The following is a 22,558-nucleotide window of genomic DNA, read 5'->3' on the forward strand; positions in this document are numbered from 1 at the left end:
AGTCGCAGCCAGCATGCCATCGATGCGCCAGGCTACGTCTCACTTGTCAATACCCACCTACGTCTACGGGAGTCAGTCTTGAGCCGCGTATAGATTTCTTGGACGGTTCAGCCTTGCCCTGTGACGAAACGCCAGTCTCCCACTTCACCTTCGACAATTTGGCGTGGGGTAGCTCCTGGAACCAACAAAGTCTTGGATTGGACTTCACAATCGCGCCGCATACACTAACACTACCTATGTCACATCTGAACATGGGAGGTTTGAAAGATCTTGGGGAAACAACGTTGCAAAGCAGTACTATACCCAACCAGTATCAGCCTGCCTGCGAAGAGGATGCCAGAGCCGAACATGTTCCCACTTCTCAGGACAGTCAGCCAGCAGTATCAAGTTGCCACGGTACATCTAAAGGGGGCAATTTTTGTCCATCTTTCTGCCAACGCACAGGACTGCAGCGAAATCAGTTGGTACTGGCTGACTTTGGCTTTGTGCCTATGTTGCATGATGCAAACAGATGGACATTCTGCGCCGGCAAAATGGTGTCCTACATTGCCGCATTTGCCAAGACGGCATCCACTGACTTCATCGCGCCGTACAACCTACAGTCCCCTCTAACTGCTGCACTAGGAGTATGCGCCGCTCATGAGACTCTGACTGGGCCAAGTCGTGTGGTTCTTGATAACCTTATTGAAGCTGAGATAGAGAATCTGATTTGGCATGTACCACAGCGAACAACACTATCGGTAACTGATCTACCAACCTCCGGAGATATCAATAATTTTACTCCGGTAGATGACCTGCAGCTTTTCAGAGAAGAACTTGCTCGGGTGCAGGCTATGACGCTGTATCATATCATAAGATCGTTTGGCAGTGATGCCGCACAAAGACGTGAAGCGGCACGAAATGAGCCATTGCTCGCAGCTTGGACTACATCGCTGCAAGGGCGAATACATAAACTCTACTGTACAATGGATCAGAATATACGAAATCACGCAGTCTCGAGCTTTTCACCGTTTTTAAGACCTGACCAGAACACATGGGTACCTACAAACGGGCAGTATAGCCAATTTGATGATCGCAGCTTTGATTCGGGTCCACTCAGAGAAGATGAACTTGAAATCGCGCATCGTACTATTCTTATATCTTACTTCGTGCGAGCTACCCATATGGTAGTTACGTTTGGGATTTGCCCTCTAATATCGGAGCTCGAGTCTTTGATGGTGTCTGTACCTGCGAGCGTGAGAGGGCGGAAACCCAGCTTAGGAAGCGGCAATCTGTTTCCATCTTGCATCTTCTCATCCTTGGGCCTCCAAGAGTCTGATGCTTCAAGACTCTCATACAAAGACCTTCTTGGGCTATGGGAGCAGGGCTACATGACTTCTTCGGATTTGAAAGATGATTATACCCAGCTGCTACTGGTTGCTTGTAAGGGAGTTGACATCCTTTCGAGCGATGCTGGGGGATTTTAAATCTAATTAAATAATGCTGAAGTTCAGAGCCTGAAAAGTCTTTTCATTTTCTATAACACAGCACCTCGCTAATGCGGGGAGGGGAGGGGGAGGGGGCAACTTGGTGTGCTAGAGAATGGCTCCCATTTGGTTAGGAGCTGTTTCCCTTCACACACCTCGACTAGGGCTGCTTCATAAAATAAAGTGTAAAACAGCGTGACATATGACGGTTTTTGTAGCTTTGAAAAGTATGTAATTCTTTTAAGAAAACAGTCTAGACTTGCTACTATTCCAAACTTAGCCAACTCAGTCTCTTAACAGTAATATTTTGCATAACAATACGCCATATCTTCATAAAGAGCAAAATATGCATCTGAAAGTCAATGGCGATAATGCATACTAAAACGAGGTAAAACACTGCCAGTGTCTACAGCAAGCGTAATAGAAAACTAGATGATTGGTAAGGTCTATATCAGGTTTTCGTGCCCTATCTCAACCTAATTAAGAAACAGAAATCGAGTATTGTGTTGTTGTAAACACAGCATTCGAACCTATTAGATCTGTGAGAGCACTTCCCAGATTATTGTCATCAAAGCTTTACTCACCTATAAATGGTTCTGTGCCTGCCTGAAGACTGGTGACAACCATGTTTGTGCTTACACCCTGACTGGACGTCAGATAGTTTAAAAAAAGTTTCAGGTCGCCATTCCAACTGTTAATGTTGCTAGGTGCCACAAACGAGAAGACCGTAGTGCTACCGTTGGGGCCTTTAAACAGCTGCCACGAAACACCGTTGATTGTAGGCGTAGCAACTGGTGTACTTCCTGTGCTGGAGATAGGGCCTGCACCACCGTATTTGCCCAACCAGATCATTATCTCATATTGATTGGCGGAGGATGCAGATGGTGCAAGCCATAGATCGTAGGACACATCAGCTATAAGCTGGGATCCGCTGTATCTGCGATAGCCCTTAGTTAAAAATGTTTTAAGCTCCAATGTCCTATATACTTACTGCCAACTCCACGCTGATGGGATGGATTTTATCCCAGATAGTGCTTTGTTAACCTTTTCCAGCGCAACGTTGGAGTACGATTTCACGTTTGAGCTTCCGCCCGCCCAAGTCCATGAGGTTGACCACGAGACTGAATTACCTTGGAATGAGTTGAAAGTTGTGCACTGTTGCCCAGATGTGGCGGTTGCAGCTCCCCAGTTGTTGTGATATATGGTATATGGACCTGCCTGTTGACTTCCAAAACTTCCGCACCAAGTGGTTGCCCGTGATTCAATTGAAGATATAGGACTGGCTCCAGAAGAGGCAATAAGCCACCCACATATTAGGTACGAGCTGAACTTCATGCTTATGTTGAAATTTAGAGTGAGGGTCAGTAACACGAAGATTATGTATCGCATCGGAACATGCAGATTCAGAGGTTTTGGAGCGCTTTGTGACATATAAGTAGTTTTTGATTGCTCAGAAGTCCCGCACAGTTGGTCAACAGTTATGAAGGGTCGCACCTCCGAAGACGATTTTATGCGCCGCATGCAAAAGGGTAACACGGATGATCTACATCCGTGTTGGATAATACTGTAACCATTTTAGGCGTTCCGGGCATCGCAGTCTTCTTGTTTTTACAAGTTGCGCACCAATAGCTTCAAAACGGTTAATTGCCAGACTGTGTTCCAGGAGAGTCTTATTTTCACCTTCCGTCCGCGGTTAGATAGACAAGTGTTTATCCCGGCAGATTCTTAGTTCTTGGTACTTCATAGCCCAAGTACAATTCGGTTCGTTGTTAGTGCAATTATTCTTAAAAATTGCTTGCAATTTACATCACAACAGTCATCCACAGACAAGAATGTTTAGCTACATCATAGCAAAATACACGTCATTCCGAGAGCGGAATCTGTATAGCTACATCTGAAATTATTTCGGCTTATTACTCAATGGACGTTTTATACCGTTTAACCGGAAAGCAAGCTTGATATGTTGCATAACCCTGAAGCCTCTTCCTCGCGCTCTCTCGATATAAGTCATATCCCGTAGCAGTACGTTCGTTTTGGAGAGTTTCACTTTCTCTCTTCATGTGCCCCCTATTTTTTATATTTGATAAGAAATAATTCTTACTGAACCGATTTCTGCAGCTTCCTTGTTCTGTGTTAAGGGAGCCCTCTAACATTGCCTACAAGAGTGTTATCCAAATTTTAATGTAGCTATCAATATTTTTCCATGTGAATATTAAGAACCTGCCAGCTTTATCTAATAGCCTACAATATGTTGTTATATCAAAAACTTCTATGTGTTTGCCATAAAGTGAAAACTTTTGCGTATCTCTGAACAGAGATACCATTCCTGAGAATAAGGTGTGTATAATGCTAAGTGCTTAGACACTGGTTAAGTACTTGTAATAAAAGCTTGGTCAAGTTCGTGATGTCAAGACTTGAATTAGTATTATACAATCAATAATTAAGGGAAAATGCCAAAAGCAGTAAAGCTAGCACAGCCATGTCTTTTTTTTAAATATATTTACACGTTAAGCTGCGCTCTTTGTAGCCGAGGAAATAACTAGCCCGAATCGCACCACCCTTTGAAAAAGCCCTTTACCCAGTCATTAGAATATCAACAGGTCCTATAAGCCAGCTCAGGAGCCCCAGCCATAAAAGCAGATTCTATGGAGATAAACTGCTAGTTGCGATCATGACATGGAATAAGACTTGGCAATCCATGAATCGCAATTCTTTGGTATCGCGAGTCTTGAAGGAAATTGGCTAAATGATGGATCGGGTATTAATGCAACTAAAAAAGCCTCGCAGCTCCACTAGATTTCCAGTCTCAGCTACAGACAGACGGACAAGGGAGTTGATAGGTGCGGCAAAGCTAATCGGCGATCGGATGATTGAATACCTCGTAGAACGGGTGAATTTGCACCGAGGAGTTTCACTTAAAAACAGTGTGCTACGGGTATATGCCAGGGGTGTCAAAATTCTCTATTTATACTTGCAACTATCTCCCGAGTTAAAGAGTAAGCTGTCATTTAGTACCGGTTATACCCGGCATGAAAATGGCATTAACGCATTTGAGACATACTTATAAAAAGCTACGGATTGTATAGGGACGGAAGGTGATAATCGGTGCAAACATAGTCCTGCTGCTTGGAGTATCTTTAGTAATAAACTCTTTATCGACTTTCTAATCCAATTCCAAGAGCTTCGCTGGTTAAAGAGGCTTGCTGCGTTGCCCAGAGAACTCTGACCGCCCTTCATCCGAATGGTATGCATTTCACATGCTGTAATATTCTAATGGCCAGCGCAGGATTATTACAATACTTTTTAGCAGCAGGAGCCTCAAAAGGCTCGTATTGGGCTTCATCATCCTCATTTGAGGCATGTGTGCTTATTTATTCTCTTCACAGTCAGTTTACTCAAACATAATTATGAAAACTAGAATAGTATGAACGCACAAAAAGGCTGGACACGTGCTTTTGTCTTATAGCAGCGACCAATCCAATCTACTTAGAGTCAGATTATTTGGAAGCTATAGAAGAAGCCAAATATTAGTTAGCGTAGTCCAGAAAGAAGCTTTGTTGCTTGAATCGTTATACCGCTGCAAAAGGACAACCATGTACCCTCTGAACATGGGTCAACTGTTATGACTGAAGGATTACTGCCGGGCCCTAGACAAGCACCATATAACCCTAGGAGGCGCAGAAGACAACCTTTTTTCGCATGTTTAAGCTTTAGATCCAGAAAGATTTGCTGCGATATGAGAACAATGGCGCTTTTTGCTAATTGTAGGTGGAATGATGATGAATGCGTAGTCAGGAAAACGTCAAAATATTAGTCGGTTATTATCAATTTCCAGCTATAGCTTCGAGAGTACTGCACTACCTTATACAAATGAAATCAAGGATATATATTTCAACAGCTAAGCTACACACAGACTTTTATTTCCCGAAGCATTTGTCGCGGGTTAAAATTTTGTTAGAACATTGGCACTAGCTGCATGCTAGTTGGAATGTCGGAATAGTTGAAGTCTTGGATAGTAGGACTTAAAAGTAGGATATAATTTATCTTGATCTTTGTATGGGAACTAAACGCTGTAAACTAAAGATGCCTACTTAATGACAGCCAGACGCGTGAGAGTCGTGCTATAAATTTGCATGAGGCTTTGATTAATTCAAAAAGCCAGTTATCTCGATATTATCATTAAAATGTCTCTAAGAATTGCTTTGACACCGCTAGACCTTTTTTATGTGCTTACACAGTTGCGTCTTGTGCCTGTCGGTCATGATATGGTAGGCGCTCGATAATGCCTGGAATCCTCCCAAGACAATCGCTACACTGTGTGGCCCAATATCCGCTAGGCTTTTGCAACTTGACAACCTTATGCACACCCCAAATTCCTCCCTCAATATCTGCAAGGCTCTCTCAACACCACTTGGCCATTGATAAAGAGCCCCCGTATGGGGTTCTCCCAGCAAAACACATGTCGGCACCGAGCGCAAGAGCTTTGAAGACATCACTTCCCCGACGGATTCCACCATCAATCCCTATCATTGATGGTTTTCAGGCGACCGTTTTTGCATTGATGTTTCGAGCCGCTGCTGCGCAAGCCGGTAGAGCTTCAAGTGTAGCCGGAGTACTGTCAAGCTGGCGACGCCGTGATTGGAGATGACGATTTCTTTCACCAAGGGATACTGAGCGACTGTAATGACATCCTCAGGTGTATAAATGCCTTTGAGCCAGATCTCCATGTCTAGTAGAGTGATAGAGCTAAGCCAAGGCAAATATTCAGACGCGGAAACGGCAGCGTCCCTGATCGCATTCTTAAAGTTCTTAGGGCCATAAGACACATTGGGAAATATGAGGTGCTCCGAAAGGTCTGTGCCGTTTCGAAGCCTTTAAGATATTGCCCTTAGCAACCATTCGCGCAAATTTTTGATGATGGTTAACTCACTCGTTCAATCGGCGACCAACAGTAGGCGAATCCACCATGATCAGAAGGGCCCTGTAGCCAGCTTTGTGAGCTCGAGCAACAAGTTCCAACGTGTAATCTTTTCAACTTGCACTCGATATTTAGATGGCATAAGGAATCTTACTTTCACCATGATCACAGACGCTAATAACCTCTTCGAGAGGTTTCGTCGCCCAGGCTGACAAACACATGGCTATACCTGCCCTTGCGGCAGCGCGTGAAGTTGCAATTTCGCCATCAGGAATGTGCCAAGCAGTGCATTGCCGCGGGTGAGAAACTGCTCGACGAGATGGTTGACTGACATATAACTTCAGAAAGCTGTCCCACACATGCCCGACGGCAGTCGGATCATCTTTGTCACAACAGGCATCACCACCTTCTCTTCTATCACTCCCAACTACCTCCTTTACGCAACTTGCAAGGGGGCTATTAAGCAAATGACCCGCATGATGGCCAAGGATCTCGTACCAAAAGGTATTCATGTCAACGCCCTTAGCCCAGGACCTACTACTACCGAATTCTTTTTTCAGGACAAAACAGATCAAGTTATTAAGGCCATAAACAAGAGAAATCCTTTCGGCAGACTTGGAGTGGTCGAAGAGATTGCCGACGTTTTCATGTTCCTATGTAGCAAGCAGAGTAGCTGGGTCAATGGGCAGTGCTTACTGGCGAATGGAGGAGCCATGGTCTGAGAACATGAGATGGGCTTCGCTGCGATCCCGTTGCTCTGCAAGCTAGCAGATCAAAGGATTGAACAGAAATGATAGAACTCTCGTCATGGAGAGACTTATTGCGGGCCATTGGCCTTTCTCGCCACCAGTGACTTGCAGTTTGCGGCAGCAAAAACTTTCCATCAGTGTCGCCCTTTGTGCTAGCATACCGAAGTGCCAAACATTAGAGCACTGAGTTGATTTGTCCATGATAAGGGAAGTCAGGGAATCTCGGATAGCATGGGTTATTTATAGGCACCATAACCAATCACAAAGGAATGATCTGTTAGTTCACAAGAAATGCCGATGTTGGTGTTTCTAGGGTATGTACGGTTTGTAGCCACCGCTTCCATGTGATTGGTCGCTGGAACCTGAATTGTATGCTAAACCGAAACACGCTGGGACCTTGGCCTCAGCAAATAACATGAATTACTGTGTGTCGATTTCTAGAGAACTATGCCCAAAGGTAATTTGTCGGCGCGCAGATAGGAAACTAGGTTTTGGCACTATCCAAGAAGTGGCATAAGGAGATTACATAGAACACTGTATTGGTGTGTTATTAGAGTGTTACGTACATGTAGTACCGATGTTATAAAACTTCGATGCCACTGTATTTAGTTCGCAACAGTGAGTTAATAAAGGGGGATTACAAAGAAACAGTTGGGTTTTCAAGCTGTAAAACTTGTAGACAATAATGAACTAGCATTACAAGTATAAAAACACATGTAGATCCAAAGCTGCCTTACCCAGAGCTGTCGATTTACAAACGATTGTACTCGTGCTCTTTAGTGAAGCCTCTATTTTAATTCAACCGTATCCACTAACAGCGTCCGGCTCCAACCTGGCGGGTAGCGGTCACCAATAATCTCAGCTTTAGTAACCGCGGATCTTATCTGCTGTACCTCGGTGTCGGTGAGTTCAATGTCCAGCGCGCCCATATTAGCCTTGAAATTGGCTATCTTTGTTGTACCTGGGATCGGCACTACCATGTCCCATTGCTTCAGCAGCCATGCCAAGACCAATTGACTGGTCGAGCAGCCCTTGCGCTCGGCGAAGGAAGTTAGTTCATCCACTAGTTCCAAGTTCTTCGAAAAGTTCTCCGCAGAGAAGCGAGGTATAGTGCGGCGCCAGTCGTCCTTGTCAAGATCCTCAGGCCCTCGCAGTTGCCCAGTTAGCATACCTCGGCCGAGTGGCGAGTATGCAACGACTCCAATTCCCAGTTCCTTGCAGGTAGACAGTATTCCTGTCTGTTCAGACTCAATCTCAAGACTGAAAGGGCTATATTCGACCTGGACTGCTGTGATAGGGTGAATCGAGTGGGCGCGGCGAAGAGTTGTAGAAGAAACTTCCGACAGGCCCAAGTACTTAATCTTTCCTTGTCTATAAAAGTATACACGTTAATTTCACCATATTACTGACAAAATGTTCTGAAATTGACAATGATAGATGGACTTACTCCTTGAGTTGGACCATGGCCGCTACTGTCTGCTCGATAGGCACTTTGGGGTCGGCTCGATGGACATAGTAGAGGTCAATGTAATCCGTATTCAGTGCCTTTAAACTCTTCTCACAAGCTTCAGGCACATACGCTGGATCAGTTCTAGCAACTCCGTGGCCCATATTTCCGAACTTGGTGGCCAAAACAATATCTTGCCGCTTGTTAGGGTTCGCCTTGAACCACATGCCGAGAAGTTCCTCGCTATCGCCGTATGCATCGGCTGTATCCCAAAATCGCTCTCCAGAGGCATAGAGTTGGTCAAGAAATTGAAGGCGCTCTACCATGGGGGAAGCCTTTCCGTAGAAAGCACTTAAGCCCATGAAACCCATGCCGATGGCTGTGACTTCAGGACCATTCTCACCCAGTACTCGCGTTGGAGGCGCCATTGGTGATTCAGTAGGGCGTAGTTGAATGGTATAATCTGGTAAATTCGTGTGTCTAAGACCACAAGGCTGAAAGCTCTAGTATTTCGTCGAAACTTGCAGTTTTGTTGAAAGTTATAAAAATTACCTGTGAGTCTACTCTAGAGCGAGTGCCAATGCTGTTCAACATAGGTCATTCGGCCGAGCTCTTATAATCCTAGATAAAATTTTATTTCTAGTACTTATGATGACTATCCAGTAAAGCATCTGCTATAACAATGTCCGGCTTATGGTATGCCAACTTGTAGCAGACGTAATTGGTGTTGACATAGACCACCAAACTACTAACGCCGATCGCCACATTCGGCCTGTGCAAGAGGAGATTTCGCTGCAGATGGAGATACGCTTTAAGCGACTAGTGTTTATTCCGATGGTGGCCTTTACTCGTGCGTTTTTCTCCACGGGTCGACCCCATCAATACGGACATAAGAAAGCTGATGTTTTTCCCGATCCAGGGGTTGATTTTGCTTATTCAGCCGCCCGGACAAAGATACCAACAAAATCACCAACTACCGCTTTACCCGATGACTATGCAACTAATCCAAACGTGAACTTGCACTGAAGCCGCAAGATGCTCTTGAATTACCTCTACGCCCATCGAATCATTCTTCCTAACCATCGCACACCAACGGAGATACTGAGGTCCAAGTGGCAGCCATGATTTCAAATGGGCTTCGCGGAGTTAGCGGCCGTCTCTGTCATCATAGGCTTAATTTCAGTGAAAACAATTAATATATGATAGCCTTGAAAAGGCAGCTTGATTCGCCTGTTCTACTACCGCTTCATTCCATATTAATTGTACAAACAGACACATAATAACAATAGAGGTATTTTCTCTCGAATTTAAACAACGTCAGATCTTGTTTGGTTTATCACAGGGGCCAGCAGCGGCTTTGGCAAGTACATCGCAACGGAGGCTTTACGCCGAGGCCACAAGGTGATTGCAACGGCGCGAAAGATTGCGAGTATTGACGAGCTTGGTGTTGCTGGTGCTGCGACGTTGGAACTCGACGTGACTTGGGATGACAAGATGATAGCTGCCAAGTTTAAGGAGGCAAATCAGATCTACGGAAGAATAACCCACGTCGTCAATTGTGCTGGATATATCCTTGAGGGTGCAGTAGAAGAGGCTAGGTGTGTTTGTTTGGCTCTCTTACCTTGAATCATGCTGTTCGATCACTGAAGCTGACTGTTTCTATTAAGCTCTAAGGAGGTCTACGACCAGTTCAACACCAACGTTTTCGGCGCTGCCAATATCACTCGCGCTTCCGTTCGTTATCTTCGCCAGGCTGCTCAAACTGGCTCATCTCATGTTGTTATCGCACATTTTGGCAGCTTGGCGTCTTACTGGTCTTTCCCCGCAATGGCACATTACTGTGCCACTAAAGCCGCTGTCTCTCTCCTTACCGATGGAATTGGTCGCGAAGTGGCCCCATTTGGCATCAAGGCCTGTACTATTGAACCTGGCTTCTTCCGCACCGAGTTTCTTAATGTGGGAGAGGCTCAGCGCCGAATTCAGACTGCTGCAACCATACCTGCGTATGTCGGCACTCCAGTCGCAGATTCGCGTGAGCTGCTTATCAGGGCCAATAACAACCAGGCCGGCGATCCGGAAAAAGGTGCCAAGGTCATTGTGGATGTATTTACTGGTACAGGTATTGCAAGTGGTAAAGAACTACCCGACCTTCTACATTTAGGCCCTGATATTGTTGGAACCCTGAAGGATTCTATGATTCCCGGCATGCTTAAGACAATGGACCAGTGGGCTGAGGTTTCGAGGTCAACGGATTTCTAAGTCTGTAGTTCCTTTACAGATTTGCATAAAGCACAGATAATTTAGAATGTTCTGAATTCTGTCTTTTGCTCATTGCTTTAAATGATCATCATAGTCTCAAATCATCCTTACCAGTTCTGATCTTTTAGAACCTGACTTGGTTTATTTCCTGTGCTAAACCAAGTATATAATGATCCTCTTCCTTCCTACCTATGGGTAGTAAGGAACAGCAGCGTCTTCAAAAAATTCAGTTTAAGCAAGCAAGTAAACAGATACCTCAAGCTATATTCTACTAGACTCTTCCCCTCCATCAATTGTTTTCACTATGGCTTAGCAGCATAGAGGAAGTCTTGAGGCGAATCAGCTCCAAAAAAGGAATTACTGTATGGACCAATGGCCCTTTCCAATCGTCTTAATTGCGCGGGGAAGCATCTCCTTCTCGTAGTCAGCTACAGTAGCTTCCAAGTTTTCAGTTCCGTGCTTGATGATTTGTTTCGCCAATTCAGGTGTCGTACAAAGCATTATTCTCTTACGTCAAATGTGCTGCATCTCCAACCAGGGTCAATCCAGGTATAGGGTTCCAGGGCGAAGACGTCTCTGGCGTCGAGTATAGGGGCCAGGAGCGGAATTTTGAAGCGCTGGACTTGATGAACTCGGTAAGTTCTTGGGCCCATCCGGCGAATTCACTGAGAAGCAACGACTTCCACAACGCATTAGGTCATGGAAGATGGCAGACGTCTTCCCCGTCTAGCTGTTAGGAAGTTTCACACCAACAGAGAGATGATAAGATTCATCACCTAGGTAACGCAAAAATATTTGACGTCCTTTCTTCATGGCTAGGTAATTTCCTTTTTCAACTAGAGAAGCTGCTGAAGAGTAGATTGGGTCTCCAGGCTGCATGAATGCAATAAAGAAATGAATTCCAGAGTACTGCAGCTCAGTAAGAGTGACCTGCGAACTTGGATCAGCTACAGAAAACTTTTCATCTCCTGATGGAAATGATGGGCATTTTACCTGCTTTTGACTTTTGACCGACCCCCGTCTGCACCTATGACAAGACAGAACCCAGGTTCAACACAGCTATTTATATGGGCCGAGATAGAACCATCGTTTTCTCTCTGTATATGTTGGACAGGATAGCCCCAACGAATTCTAGTATCTAGCATAGAGCTCAAGAGAAGGTTTCGCAGACTTTTGCGATCAATCTCTAGTTTATTAGCATTACTATCGTTAGGAATGTCTGCTTGAATAGTGCCTTGCGCATCAGCAATCTTGACCGGCACATCATAGCGGGCGATGGACTGGAACTTTTCCAGTAAGCCAGCTTCTTTTAAAGCAACCTGCCCCAATTATTTATGAATATCAAGGGTACCACTGCTTGAACGTTCATTGGAGAGTGTGGCTGAATCATCTCGTTCAAATACCGTGTAATCAATGCCTGCAAGTTCCAGGAGTGGTGCAAGAGTGAGACCAGAAGGGCCGGCGCCAATAATGGCAAATTGGTACTTGGAATAGACTCATGATGAAGAAGAACCGTGAGTATTTTAGTAAGGAAAGCTATCTTTCCAAGTGTACGAGAGTGGAAGTTGGTTTATATACAACGCCATCGTCCACATCGCGACTGCTATCGTTTTCAACATCGTATGGAAGCTTGGCGCATTCGTGAGTGATACACCACCAAAGAAGTGGATTACTTCAAAAGCTTGGTTCCAACAAGTTAGCCACTCGGAGATTACTAGTCTGACCTTGGCGGTGGCCTTCATTTGCTATAACTTCCGAGGAATCGATAACTTCCGACCGTGTCTGTCGCAACTTGCGACCTCCTCGTCTAAAACTTCCGATCTCCAAAAAGCTGTGAGTGAAGCTAACCCGATGGTGTCAGACGACGACAAGAGAATGGAAAATATGCTGCGACTCCTGCAGATCGAGCAAGGTAATGTCAAGTCACTCAGTCTGTCTAGGTCATCGTATTGACAACCGTCTATGTCAGTTGCTCCCGGGAGTTCCGGATGTAAACGCTGCAGAAAAGTAAGCGTCAAATGCACCTATTCACGCTCTGGAGTGATCCGTAGGAAAAGAAAAAGCAGTAGAAAAGGCAACTAGGGCTAGCCAGCCCAATTTGGAGGCCTCTTCCAACCGCATCTGATGAGACGATTAGTGGCATGCATTGTTACCTAGTAACCGATATCCAAGCGGCTCGCGAGCAGCTACGCAGTATCTATATCCCAGAGCAGCACAGCTGCTTTGACGCGCTCTCGTCATTATCTGAAAGAAGCGCGAATATGGGCATCCGACATGTTGCTTTGGGGGCTAATACAGCTAGTGAGGGGTTTTGTTTGTTTGAAGAATATGTCATAGAATGGGCCGAAGGTAGATTGAGACTTGATAGTAGTTGCTTATAAAATCTCTTTGCGCCACCCACAGAGGTAAAAGCAAAGCTGCAACGAAATCTTTGGCTTACTCTCAGTGACGTGGGAGTTTTATTAGAACCTAGCGATTTGAATATCCAAGCAACGATTCTAGCACTGAGCCAGGCATCCGAATTCGCGGGACCGTCACTTTGCTGGATGCTTGCGGCGAATGCTTGCAGGATGATGCAAGCTCTGGGAGTCAATCAACACTGGCTAGATAGTCATACTCAAGAGCAGCGCCTGATGGAGTTTTGGCACTTGAACCTGCTAGATAAAAGACTAGCTATCACCTTGGCAGAAATCCGACTATTCATCAGGAAATGGTGAGAAAGATTGGATAACCTACTTTACGGCAAGTCCAGCGGGCTGGATCTCATCTCACATCAACAAACACTCCTGGGGTCTTCGAAGCGCATTACACCTATAAACCAATCTTGCTGTCGTATTTACTGCAAAATATGTGGCACTGCCTCTACGGCGAAGCCAACCCAAACGATGAGAGCATACGAGCGATATCCGAAGACTTGATCTCTTGATATGGCCAAGCACGAACGGTTCGTTTGTTGTATAATAGCTACCAAGAATATTGTGACCTTGACTAACCCGCGAGACGTACCAGATTCTTGAGGCGGCAGCGCTATTCGAGAAGCCACTGTGTGACTATAAAGCTGCAAAGTCGATTGATGTAGCATTTCATACTCTCGAGTTTCATTTCTTGTATCCATCCTAATCACACGATCTTCAGTCCAGCTACAGGAGCATTGTTTAGACTCTTCGAAACAATGCTCCAGCTGCTCCAACACATGGCACATGAATCCAAACGGCCTTACCACCCCATCATGTGGCAGCTGATTTGCTGTCCCTTGAACGCCTTTCTTATTCTCTTTTGTTATATTCTTTCGACCGGCAATCAAAACTCGGAAAGAAATAAGGAAGCTTTGGCGGCTATGGAACAGCTACCGGGCTACCTAAGAGAGATAAGCTGGCGAAGCTCGTTTGCAGCAGGGTTAGAAAGCATCTCAAAAACTTTTGTGCAGCATACAAAATCAGTGGCTGGTTGTCCGGATTCTCCAATCCACAATGACTATGAGCTAGTAGCGGAGAGCTCAACATCTTCATTAACAACTTTGTTAGACAATGGGGTATCTCAGGTCCAATTGTTGCAGTCTACTCCACTTTGCAGCAATGTTGCCTCGGATATTCCAAATATGTTACAGCTTGATACCAGCGAGTTCAATAGCCAGCTCGATAATGGTTTAGCTACAGTTACAGACTTGGCTGATTATCATACATTGTTTGAGTTTGTTGAATTATTTAATTCGGAATGATAGAACAAAAATGATACAGTATGCACCAAATACGCTACTAGCATCATAAAAACCACATTGACCATCGATAATATGGATTCCCATTTATCAAATGCTTGTGATATCCCCTTGCTGAAAATTAGTGTGCTTCCAGAAGATCAGCATTCGAGCAGAGCTTCGAATCACATTTGTCAGCGCCTGTAGACTTTCTTAGAGCGTATCTCCTTTCAAGAAGAGGATTCCGTGGGAGATGGTTCTCTAGGCATAGTAGAACAGTAAATCTCCAAGCTCATAACAAAGTATGCGGTAAAAACTGCTCACATTACAAGAAAGGTCATCAAAGGCCTTGAGTGGATCGAACATACGGGAAGAGGGAGTAGTTCCAATTGCCGAAGGATTGAAGGAGCGTCGTACACTAGCCAGAAGCAAGATGCGCGGGACCTCGGGCTCCGCTACACATCGTATACTATGCCCGTATTGGATAATTTTCACTTAAAGGTTCCATACTACTACCAGTATTACTCATCCGAACGGAACAATTCAACCGGTTCGTAATATTAACACTGAATTCAATTGACTAATGTAACAAACATCAAGCTATGCGGAATGGCTTGTCGGTAAGAAGATTTGAGAAATTTGGCAGGTATAAATACACATGAGGATAGGAGACTTCGCATCTAAGCGATCCAACATCTATACATTGTCTGCCCATCTGCAAGTTCCGAACTAAGACAGTTTTTATACCAAAAATAATCTATAAATGAAGATGACCAAGCTCTTTGTTATCATTGGCGTTACTGGCAAGCAGGTATGTGTAGCTCTTAGCACCAAATATTGGTATTAAACTGAGACAGAGAAAGGGGTCCTCGATTGCTAGACAATTTCTAGATTTGCCAAGCTGGAAAGTTCGGGGTATCACTAGGAATCCGTCCAGTCAAAATGCCCTGCATTGGGCAGCCGAGGGCGTTGAAATCGTGAAAGGCGACCTAGATGACGAAGCTTCCCTTCGAGCCGCCTTTGAAGGGGCCAACGCCATCTTTGCAAACACTGATTTCTTCTGCCACATGTTCGATGGCACACACGGGCCTGATACGGCGTTGCAGTACGCTTTCGAGAGAGAAGTCGAACAAGGGATGAATGTTGCCCGTGCTGCGTCTGATCTCAGCGTCCTCAGTACACTAGAACACTTTGTGTATTCATCCCTAAGTGATGCCTCCCGGTGCAGCGGAGGGAAATACACCACCATTTACCACTTTGACTCCAAGGCCAGGACCATGGACTTGATCAAAAGTCAGTTTCCGGAGCTGGCTAATCGTATGAGTGCCCTGCAAATGGGCCACTACGTCACAAACTGGCGAGCTGTATCAGCAATGGCTCCTCAGCGTCAATCGGATGGGATTTATCTCACCAAAAGGCCCTTCTCTGGAGACGTGCAAATGCCTTTTGTCGTTCCAGACAGAGATACGGGAGCATTTGTTAAAGCATTACTGGATGTTTCTCCTGGGAAGACTCTTGTCGGTGTATCTGAGATGATGACCTTTCCGACGTGGATGGAGATTTGGGGACGTGTATTAGATGTCCAGGCTGCCTACCAAGAGGTGACCCCTAGTGAGTTCTACAAGGACTTCCCAGAACCGCTTGGCCAAGAATTGATGGACACAAATGAATATATGATTGAGTTCGGGTATACTGGTGGAGATCCTAAAGTCATATATCCAAAAGAGGTAAAATTTTCCCATAGTTACTGCAGTCGCTGTGATCTGAGTTAATCTGCTGACATTGCAGCCCAGTTGGACCCGAATATCAAGACGACTTCCATGGAGGAATACATCAAGGGCGAGGACTGGTCTAGCGTGCTGGGCGAGCAGTAATTGCATTACAGGGCGAACTGAATGGTACCGGGTATGGCACAGTTGGTGGAGTTAGCGGACTAATAGAACTCCGCCCGATGCGGACTTTGACCCTGAAGCGATGCCTACTGTAGACATTCTCAATCAACAATGACGCTACGATCTTAACACACTTAAACTATCATCGGTCGCTTATACTTTGATGGCGTGCGTGAGACATTGAACGGATCAATCCATCGCTATTCAGGCCTTAACTGCTTGCGCTTCCCCAAGGTCAGCCATGCCCTCGCGAAGGTGGCATAGCAAGTCCAGGCTTGGTTGCGCGCCATGCAAGAGACGTCGTGTCAAGGCAAGTAAAGCCTCTCGCAATGTGAAATCGCGCGGCACACCTACTTATCAAAATGCTAGTGTGACATGACTATGCCAGTTTGTGGTAGATGCTCCCGTTTTGGAGAGCACTGTCCATTCACAGACACCAACGCTGCTCGCGGAGCCAAAACAGAAGCCTTCCCAGCAGGTTTTGTCATATGGGACTCAAGACTGTCCGTGTCCAACGATGTATATAGCCTGTCACCATCAATGCTTCTATTGACAAAGTCTGCTCAATGCGTGGCGTCTTTGATATTTCACGAGGCTCAGCAGCATGTTTTTGCGATGCAAGCTCTCAACGCCTTGTCCGTGCTATTTCGCCAGGGTCAAGGCTCTAGCAGTAGTGTGAAGGCGCATGCCTGGCATCTGAAAGCCTCTGCAGGTTTTCATGCCTCCGTTGCCGGCAGGGTAGTCAGTACCTACTTTGCCCAGTGGATTTTCGGCCTAGCAACCACCGTCTTCCAAATTCGTTTGTGTGTCACTCATCCAAGAGAGGACGCCATAGCTGAGACCTTCCACCTACTCAGAGGCACCGCAAGACTTGCCATCGCTATAGCACCCAGATTCCTGCAAGACCAAATGCTAGCACATGACAGAACAAGAGATATGGGCGCAAAGGTCGATCCCGAATTTCTGGAACGAATCAAACTGTTGGAGACAAACATTCGGATGGTGGAGCCGGACAAGGAATATTTAATTCAAGCTGCTGAATTGCTGCAGACCTGGTGCATTTCTATACAGGGACAGCCAAGGACTTGGTTACACATCTTGTCATGGCCGGCGTTGGTCAGTGAAGCTTTCGTCGCCCAACTGCAGTATAAACATGAGAATAGCTCAGTGGCACTTGCTATATTCTTGCATTGGTGTGTAATAATGATGAGGTTTGATGATACCTGGTTTCTGGATGGGTGGATTGCACAGCTGGCGCAGCAAGCGTGGGCGCAACTTGGGGGAGGTTGGGAGTCATCGGTAATAATAGCGGCTCAAGCTCTACAACTAGGCCCTAAAGAAGGTTGTAAAGGTTTTCTATAGAAAACTATATGGGGGTCTATAGGAATGTATGTCTATCGGAATATTGTAAGTTAGCTGACACACGTATACTAGAAAGTAAATCTGCTATAAAAGCGTAGTCGGAGAATTTCTAACCAAGAGCCAGCAAGGATTCGGCCAGTACTCCCCGTACTGCACTTTCAAGATCCGGGCATTGTCTCCACTTAATAGTGAGATGCTCGGGCAGTTCGGCCCGGATATTCCATAGGAAGACAAGAATAGATGGGGCTATGATTGGCTTCCTGATACATGTTACATCCCGCTAAGCCAGTTACAGAGGAGAGTTATGCTTGATAAAAGAAGCAAAGGAACTACAGCTCGGGTACAATAGCCCGAATACTACTTCAGGAGAATAACATCTATACGTTTAACAGTATTTTCGATTACAAATTCGAAACTTTTAAATTCGCCAGGATGTAAGAGCAATACATAAAGCATTTACTTATTCCAACTTCTGTTCGATAATAACGCCTTACAGTCTTGTGGTATTGATTATATGATTCCAACATGGCTATAACCAAAGAACACACGAGCAGTGATCATGCTACCGACATTCCTGGAAACAATGAAGAAGCCTTAGAATTGGGCACGACACGCAATGATAGATCGAACGAAGGGAGTGGAATTTCTCCCGAGAATAACAAGATGATAGAGCAAGCCAAAGAAGAGCAGAGGATCATAAGGGGCTGGAGGGTGAGTCGGTTATTACCACATATTCTACGTTCTGTCATGACACGCTGACACTGTCGTCCGTAGTGGGCCTTGGCTTACACCTCCCTCATGTCTACTGTCTTGCTCTTCGCTTTAGACAACACTATTGTAAGTGCCCGGACCGTCCCCCTAAATCCCCCTCTAACAGAGCCACTCAAAGATCGCAACCATTCAACCTACCATTGTCGAAACCTTCGGTGACCAGACAGCTCTGGCATGGGTCGGAGTCAGTTTCGTGCTGGGCCAGTCTCTCATTTTGCCCATGTACGTATCACTGCCCTTAGTTTCGAACTCGCGCTAACCGTGATCATTAACAGTGGAAAAGGTTACGGCCTCTTCAACATGAAGTTGTTGTTCATTGCCAGCTTATTCCTGTTTGAGGCCGGCAGCGCCATCTGCGGTGCCTCGCCAAACATGGCAGCTCTCATCATTGGCCGTGTGGTGTCGGGCATCGGCGGCAGTGGCGTATATGTTGGAGGCTTGACGTACATCAGCGTCCTGACCACGACTGCAGAGCGACCCAAATATCTCGCCGGCGTCATGTCCATATGGGGATTTGGAAACGTGCTGGGTCCAATTGTCGGCGGTGCACTTGCGCAGAGCGCCGCCACTTGGCGTTGGGGGTTCTACATCAACCTCCCCATTGCGGGCCTGTTCGCGCCCGGATACCTGTTGCTACTCCCCAGTATAAATGTCATGCCGGATGTTTCTCTCGAAAAGAAACTACGGATGCAGGACTGGGTCGGTATTATCATCTTTACTGCCTTCTGCGCCTGTTTCTGCATGGCCGGTAGCTTTGGTGGCACTCTTTACAAGTGGAATAGCGGCTCGGAGATTACGCTCTGGATCATGACTGTCGTGCTGCTGGTTGCCTTCATCTTCGTAACTATCTATCACCCGCTTGTGCCTCCAGAGAGAAGGATGATGCCAGTTCATTTCATGAGGAACAAAGACCTCTTCCTGTTGCCTCTGCAAGCCTTTCTTGTTGCAGGCTCAATGATGATGTCAATTTATTATACGCCGTTGATCTTCCAGTTTACTAAGGGGGATGATCCTTTACAAGGCGGGGTGCGCATTTTGCCCCTGATCTGCATGATTGTCTTTGGCTGTCTGTTGAATGGCTTTGTGATGCCTAAGACTGGATATTATTTACCTTGGTATGTTATTGGCAACGCGTTATTACTGACGGGCGCTGCCCTGATGAGTGAGTACAGAGCCTTGATTCCACGCTGTTATTTTAGACACCCAGTGTGCTGAGAGTGTTTATTAATAGCGACTATCGACGTCAACACTACCAACTCCCACCTCTATGGCTTCACGGTGCTCATCGGCCTAGGGATCGGGTGTTTTCAGAGTGCTGGGATTGGTGTTGTGTCGGCGCTCGCCCCTGCCTCGGAGGTCAACAACGCAGTATCAATCATGACCGTTGGTAGGTTACAAGACGCACTCATTGCAAAATCCTTTCACTAAGAATTCGCAATGCAGCACAAGTTTTGGGCATAATCGTGTCCCTTTCGGTGTCTGGCTCAGTCTTCCAGAACATGGTCCTCACATACCTCGCCGCCGCATTGCCAGATGCCAAAAGGGATGAGATCAGTCAGCTGGTCACGGGAACGAGTGGTAATTTTTACCAGAGCCTGAATACTGCGCAAAAGTTCTTGGTCGTCAAACAGGTAACAGTAGCAATTCGCGATAGCTTCTACTACCTGGTCGGTATCACCGCCATTGGTTTCGTCACATCTCTATTTTTGAGTGTGAGTAGTCTCTGAGGAAGCTTTGAACGCTAAGAATTCATTTTGTCTGCTAACACCTTGCCGCAGAGGAGGAAACTGTTCATTGAGAGCGGCAGCGCGGTGGCCTAAACAAGAAGTTCAGGCGCCAATATAGGGACTCTAAATCGGTGTACAGTCAGCTACAAAACGTTCAAAGGATGGCGTACCGGACAGCTTGTTACATCGATATTGATGAGCTACAATCTATAGACTAAATTTCTGGCGGAAACTGACTACAGGCCGGGCGCAACCTGTGGCTTTCTAGTGAGATGGGCCATCGCATGAGCGCGCGAGGATTGAGCATTACAAAGGCAGTTCAGCTGGCGTCAAAAGAAATTGGTTTCGTTCATTACTTATACGCCCTGTAACTCTATAGAAAGTGCTTGATTGTTGACTACTATTTTCTCCTAATTTATAGCTATTCTCAGTTGAATTAATATTTATCAAAGGCGCCGGTTGAACAATTTTAGAGTGCTAGCCACGTCTTCTGACCCCGTAGGAGTTTTATAGAATCTAATTTTCATGGTGCCGGAATGGAGTACCAAAATTGTCGCTTGAAAGGTGTGGCGGTTCTCAGTCGTCTGTATCGAGGTGCGCTGGGCTTGGTATACAACGTCCTGTCTAATGAACAAGGATAGAGCCTAGGGGATTATAGATGCTTCTCTTGAACCTTGACACTCTCTATGAATGAGTATACTAGTTGATTAAGCGTAGTTTTTTATTAACTCATCTGTAAAATAATACTGAACACCGTAGGTAATTGATCATGTGTAAACACTTTATTTCAAACGCCACTCTTGCTCGCTAGCTGCCCCTTCACAAATGCTTCAAACCCTTCAAGTTACCTCTGAATGTTCCACTACCACCTCTGGATCACATCTCCACCCAGCTATGAGCTATCTCGGGCTTGCTGCTCTTTGAGAAGTGCACATGGGGTATACCGCGTGCGGAAGAACTCAGCGCGTTTTTGTACCTGTTTACTGAGGTCCTCTTCAAGGGTGGCTAATCTCATGGCCGTGGTTCCGCCTGGTTGAGCAATTTTCTCGAGAGCCGCTACCAGCTCTTGTAAAGCGCTCTTATTACTCGACTGGCTAACGTCGCATAGCTCTCGCAGACGAGTATCAAGCGTGCCGAGGAGGGCCATATATATCGGGTCGTTATTCATCATGCCGTTACCGCCTTGCGGCGCATTCTGAAGCCAGACGATGTAGTCGGCGACGGAGGTGGCCATACCACAAGCGTCAGCCTGGCTGCGGAACACTGCTGAGGAAAACTGGGCAACAGTGTCAAGAATCACAGCGCCAGTTTCTTCGCTTATCCTTGGTGCCTCTTCGGTGTCACCTGCTGGTACAGGTAGAGACCAGGACCAATCGCGCATGGCCCTATGCCGGAGCTGGTTGTCTCTCCCTTGTACAAAGGGTTCGCTTTGTGCGTTAAAGTCAATATCCGAGCTATCGAGAATCATGTCCCCGTCCACTGGCAATTGACTCAAGGCACTCTGTTGTTGGGATATGGCTGTTTGTGTTGGCTCTATAAAGTCATTGGTCAACGGCAGAGATGAGCGCAGATTATTTTGCTGGTATAAGGGGTCCATTTGGGTTAGAGTAACGGCGTCTATCGAAGCGCTCATTTTAGCAATGTGTGCCTCTGCTTCGTCTTCCCATTCGGCTCGATAATCGATGTTAGTTATCAAACCGTGTAGCATTAATATTAGTGGAGCAGTTGTATAATTCGAAATTCTTACATAGGCGTTTTTGTAAGTCCCCTACTGTTTGAAGTAGATCGGCCTTGGTCGGCCTTTGATTTGAGAGATACACGCATTCCTCACCAGCTCGTCTGCACTTCTCGCATGCTGGCTGTTCTCCTCCACAGCGAACTTTTCGATCTCGGCATAACTGTTACTTTACGTTAGCTATATATGTGGTGCTCAAGGAATGACAGGCACACCTTGCATGCAATGCGACGCGAATGCGCTCCATTCATCATACTCATCTCGGTAGCCGCCACAGTCCGCTCTGGGGCAATGCCTCAGAACCAGCGAGCGGCTGAAACACCCCAAAGGATCTTAGGGAAAGAGAGTACCTAGTTTAAAGATTTCTCTTCTCTCTCGCGTAATTAGATTGGAATTAAGAAATGGTGGACTTAGCCAAAGGATTAGGTGCTAAGCTGATTGATTTGGCTGAAATCATGCTTACTTAGCAATAGGGGGAGCTTATCGAACATCCCTTTAGGCATAAATAGCATCTATAAAACCAGACCCTGTAACTAAG

General features: G+C 46.0%; 9 protein-coding genes across 9 annotated transcripts; 5 read left to right on the forward strand and 4 right to left on the reverse strand.

Moving 5' to 3' along the window:
• Window positions 1-251: 251 nt before the first annotated feature.
• On the forward strand, window positions 252-1,466 carry TGAM01_v206839 (hypothetical protein; the record flags this gene model as incomplete). The annotated part of the gene is made up of 1 exon (XM_024549960.1): window positions 252-1,466. One exon carries the CDS (start codon window positions 252-254, stop codon window positions 1,464-1,466), a length of 1,215 nt encoding a protein of 404 aa, XP_024405269.1.
• Window positions 1,467-1,946: 480 nt separating this feature from the next.
• Window positions 1,947-2,801, reverse strand: TGAM01_v206840 (hypothetical protein; the record flags this gene model as incomplete). Its single annotated transcript, XM_018804406.2, has 3 exons — window positions 1,947-1,996; window positions 2,051-2,403; window positions 2,458-2,801. 3 exons carry the CDS (start codon window positions 2,799-2,801, stop codon window positions 1,947-1,949), a joined length of 747 nt encoding a protein of 248 aa, XP_018662521.1.
• Window positions 2,802-5,992: 3,191 nt separating this feature from the next.
• Window positions 5,993-6,434, reverse strand: TGAM01_v206841 (hypothetical protein; the record flags this gene model as incomplete). The annotated part of the gene is made up of 2 exons (XM_018804405.1): window positions 5,993-6,338; window positions 6,397-6,434. 2 exons carry the CDS (start codon window positions 6,432-6,434, stop codon window positions 5,993-5,995), a joined length of 384 nt encoding a protein of 127 aa, XP_018662520.1.
• A 309-nt stretch (window positions 6,435-6,743) lies between these two features.
• On the forward strand, window positions 6,744-7,106 carry TGAM01_v206842 (short-chain dehydrogenase; the record flags this gene model as incomplete). Its single annotated transcript, XM_018804404.1, has 1 exon — window positions 6,744-7,106. The coding sequence occupies one exon, from the start codon at window positions 6,744-6,746 to the stop codon at window positions 7,104-7,106; it is 363 nt and encodes a 120-aa protein (XP_018662519.1).
• An 815-nt stretch (window positions 7,107-7,921) lies between these two features.
• Window positions 7,922-9,008, reverse strand: TGAM01_v206843 (aldo-keto reductase yakc; the record flags this gene model as incomplete). The annotated part of the gene is made up of 2 exons (XM_018804403.1): window positions 7,922-8,504; window positions 8,581-9,008. The coding sequence occupies 2 exons, from the start codon at window positions 9,006-9,008 to the stop codon at window positions 7,922-7,924; spliced, it is 1,011 nt and encodes a 336-aa protein (XP_018662518.1).
• Window positions 9,009-10,074: 1,066 nt separating this feature from the next.
• Window positions 10,075-10,839, forward strand: TGAM01_v206844 (estradiol 17-beta-dehydrogenase; the record flags this gene model as incomplete). The annotated part of the gene is made up of 2 exons (XM_018804402.2): window positions 10,075-10,178; window positions 10,248-10,839. 2 exons carry the CDS (start codon window positions 10,075-10,077, stop codon window positions 10,837-10,839), a joined length of 696 nt encoding a protein of 231 aa, XP_018662517.2.
• Window positions 10,840-15,302: 4,463 nt separating this feature from the next.
• On the forward strand, window positions 15,303-16,407 carry TGAM01_v206845 (hypothetical protein; the record flags this gene model as incomplete). The annotated part of the gene is made up of 3 exons (XM_018804401.1): window positions 15,303-15,344; window positions 15,391-16,260; window positions 16,327-16,407. The coding sequence occupies 3 exons, from the start codon at window positions 15,303-15,305 to the stop codon at window positions 16,405-16,407; spliced, it is 993 nt and encodes a 330-aa protein (XP_018662516.1).
• Window positions 16,408-18,312: 1,905 nt separating this feature from the next.
• On the forward strand, window positions 18,313-20,378 carry TGAM01_v206846 (major facilitator superfamily transporter; the record flags this gene model as incomplete). The annotated part of the gene is made up of 7 exons (XM_018804400.1): window positions 18,313-18,498; window positions 18,562-18,624; window positions 18,677-18,780; window positions 18,834-19,720; window positions 19,790-19,945; window positions 20,002-20,270; window positions 20,337-20,378. The coding sequence occupies 7 exons, from the start codon at window positions 18,313-18,315 to the stop codon at window positions 20,376-20,378; spliced, it is 1,707 nt and encodes a 568-aa protein (XP_018662515.1).
• A 799-nt stretch (window positions 20,379-21,177) lies between these two features.
• On the reverse strand, window positions 21,178-22,280 carry TGAM01_v206847 (hypothetical protein; the record flags this gene model as incomplete). The annotated part of the gene is made up of 3 exons (XM_024549961.1): window positions 21,178-21,944; window positions 22,033-22,183; window positions 22,236-22,280. The coding sequence occupies 3 exons, from the start codon at window positions 22,278-22,280 to the stop codon at window positions 21,178-21,180; spliced, it is 963 nt and encodes a 320-aa protein (XP_024405270.1).
• Window positions 22,281-22,558: the final 278 nt, after the last annotated feature.

This window comes from Trichoderma gamsii (assembly GCF_001481775.2).
Source record: "Trichoderma gamsii strain T6085 chromosome Unknown Scaffold_24.2, whole genome shotgun sequence".
In the NCBI taxonomy this organism is placed as follows: domain Eukaryota; kingdom Fungi; phylum Ascomycota; class Sordariomycetes; order Hypocreales; family Hypocreaceae; genus Trichoderma; species Trichoderma gamsii.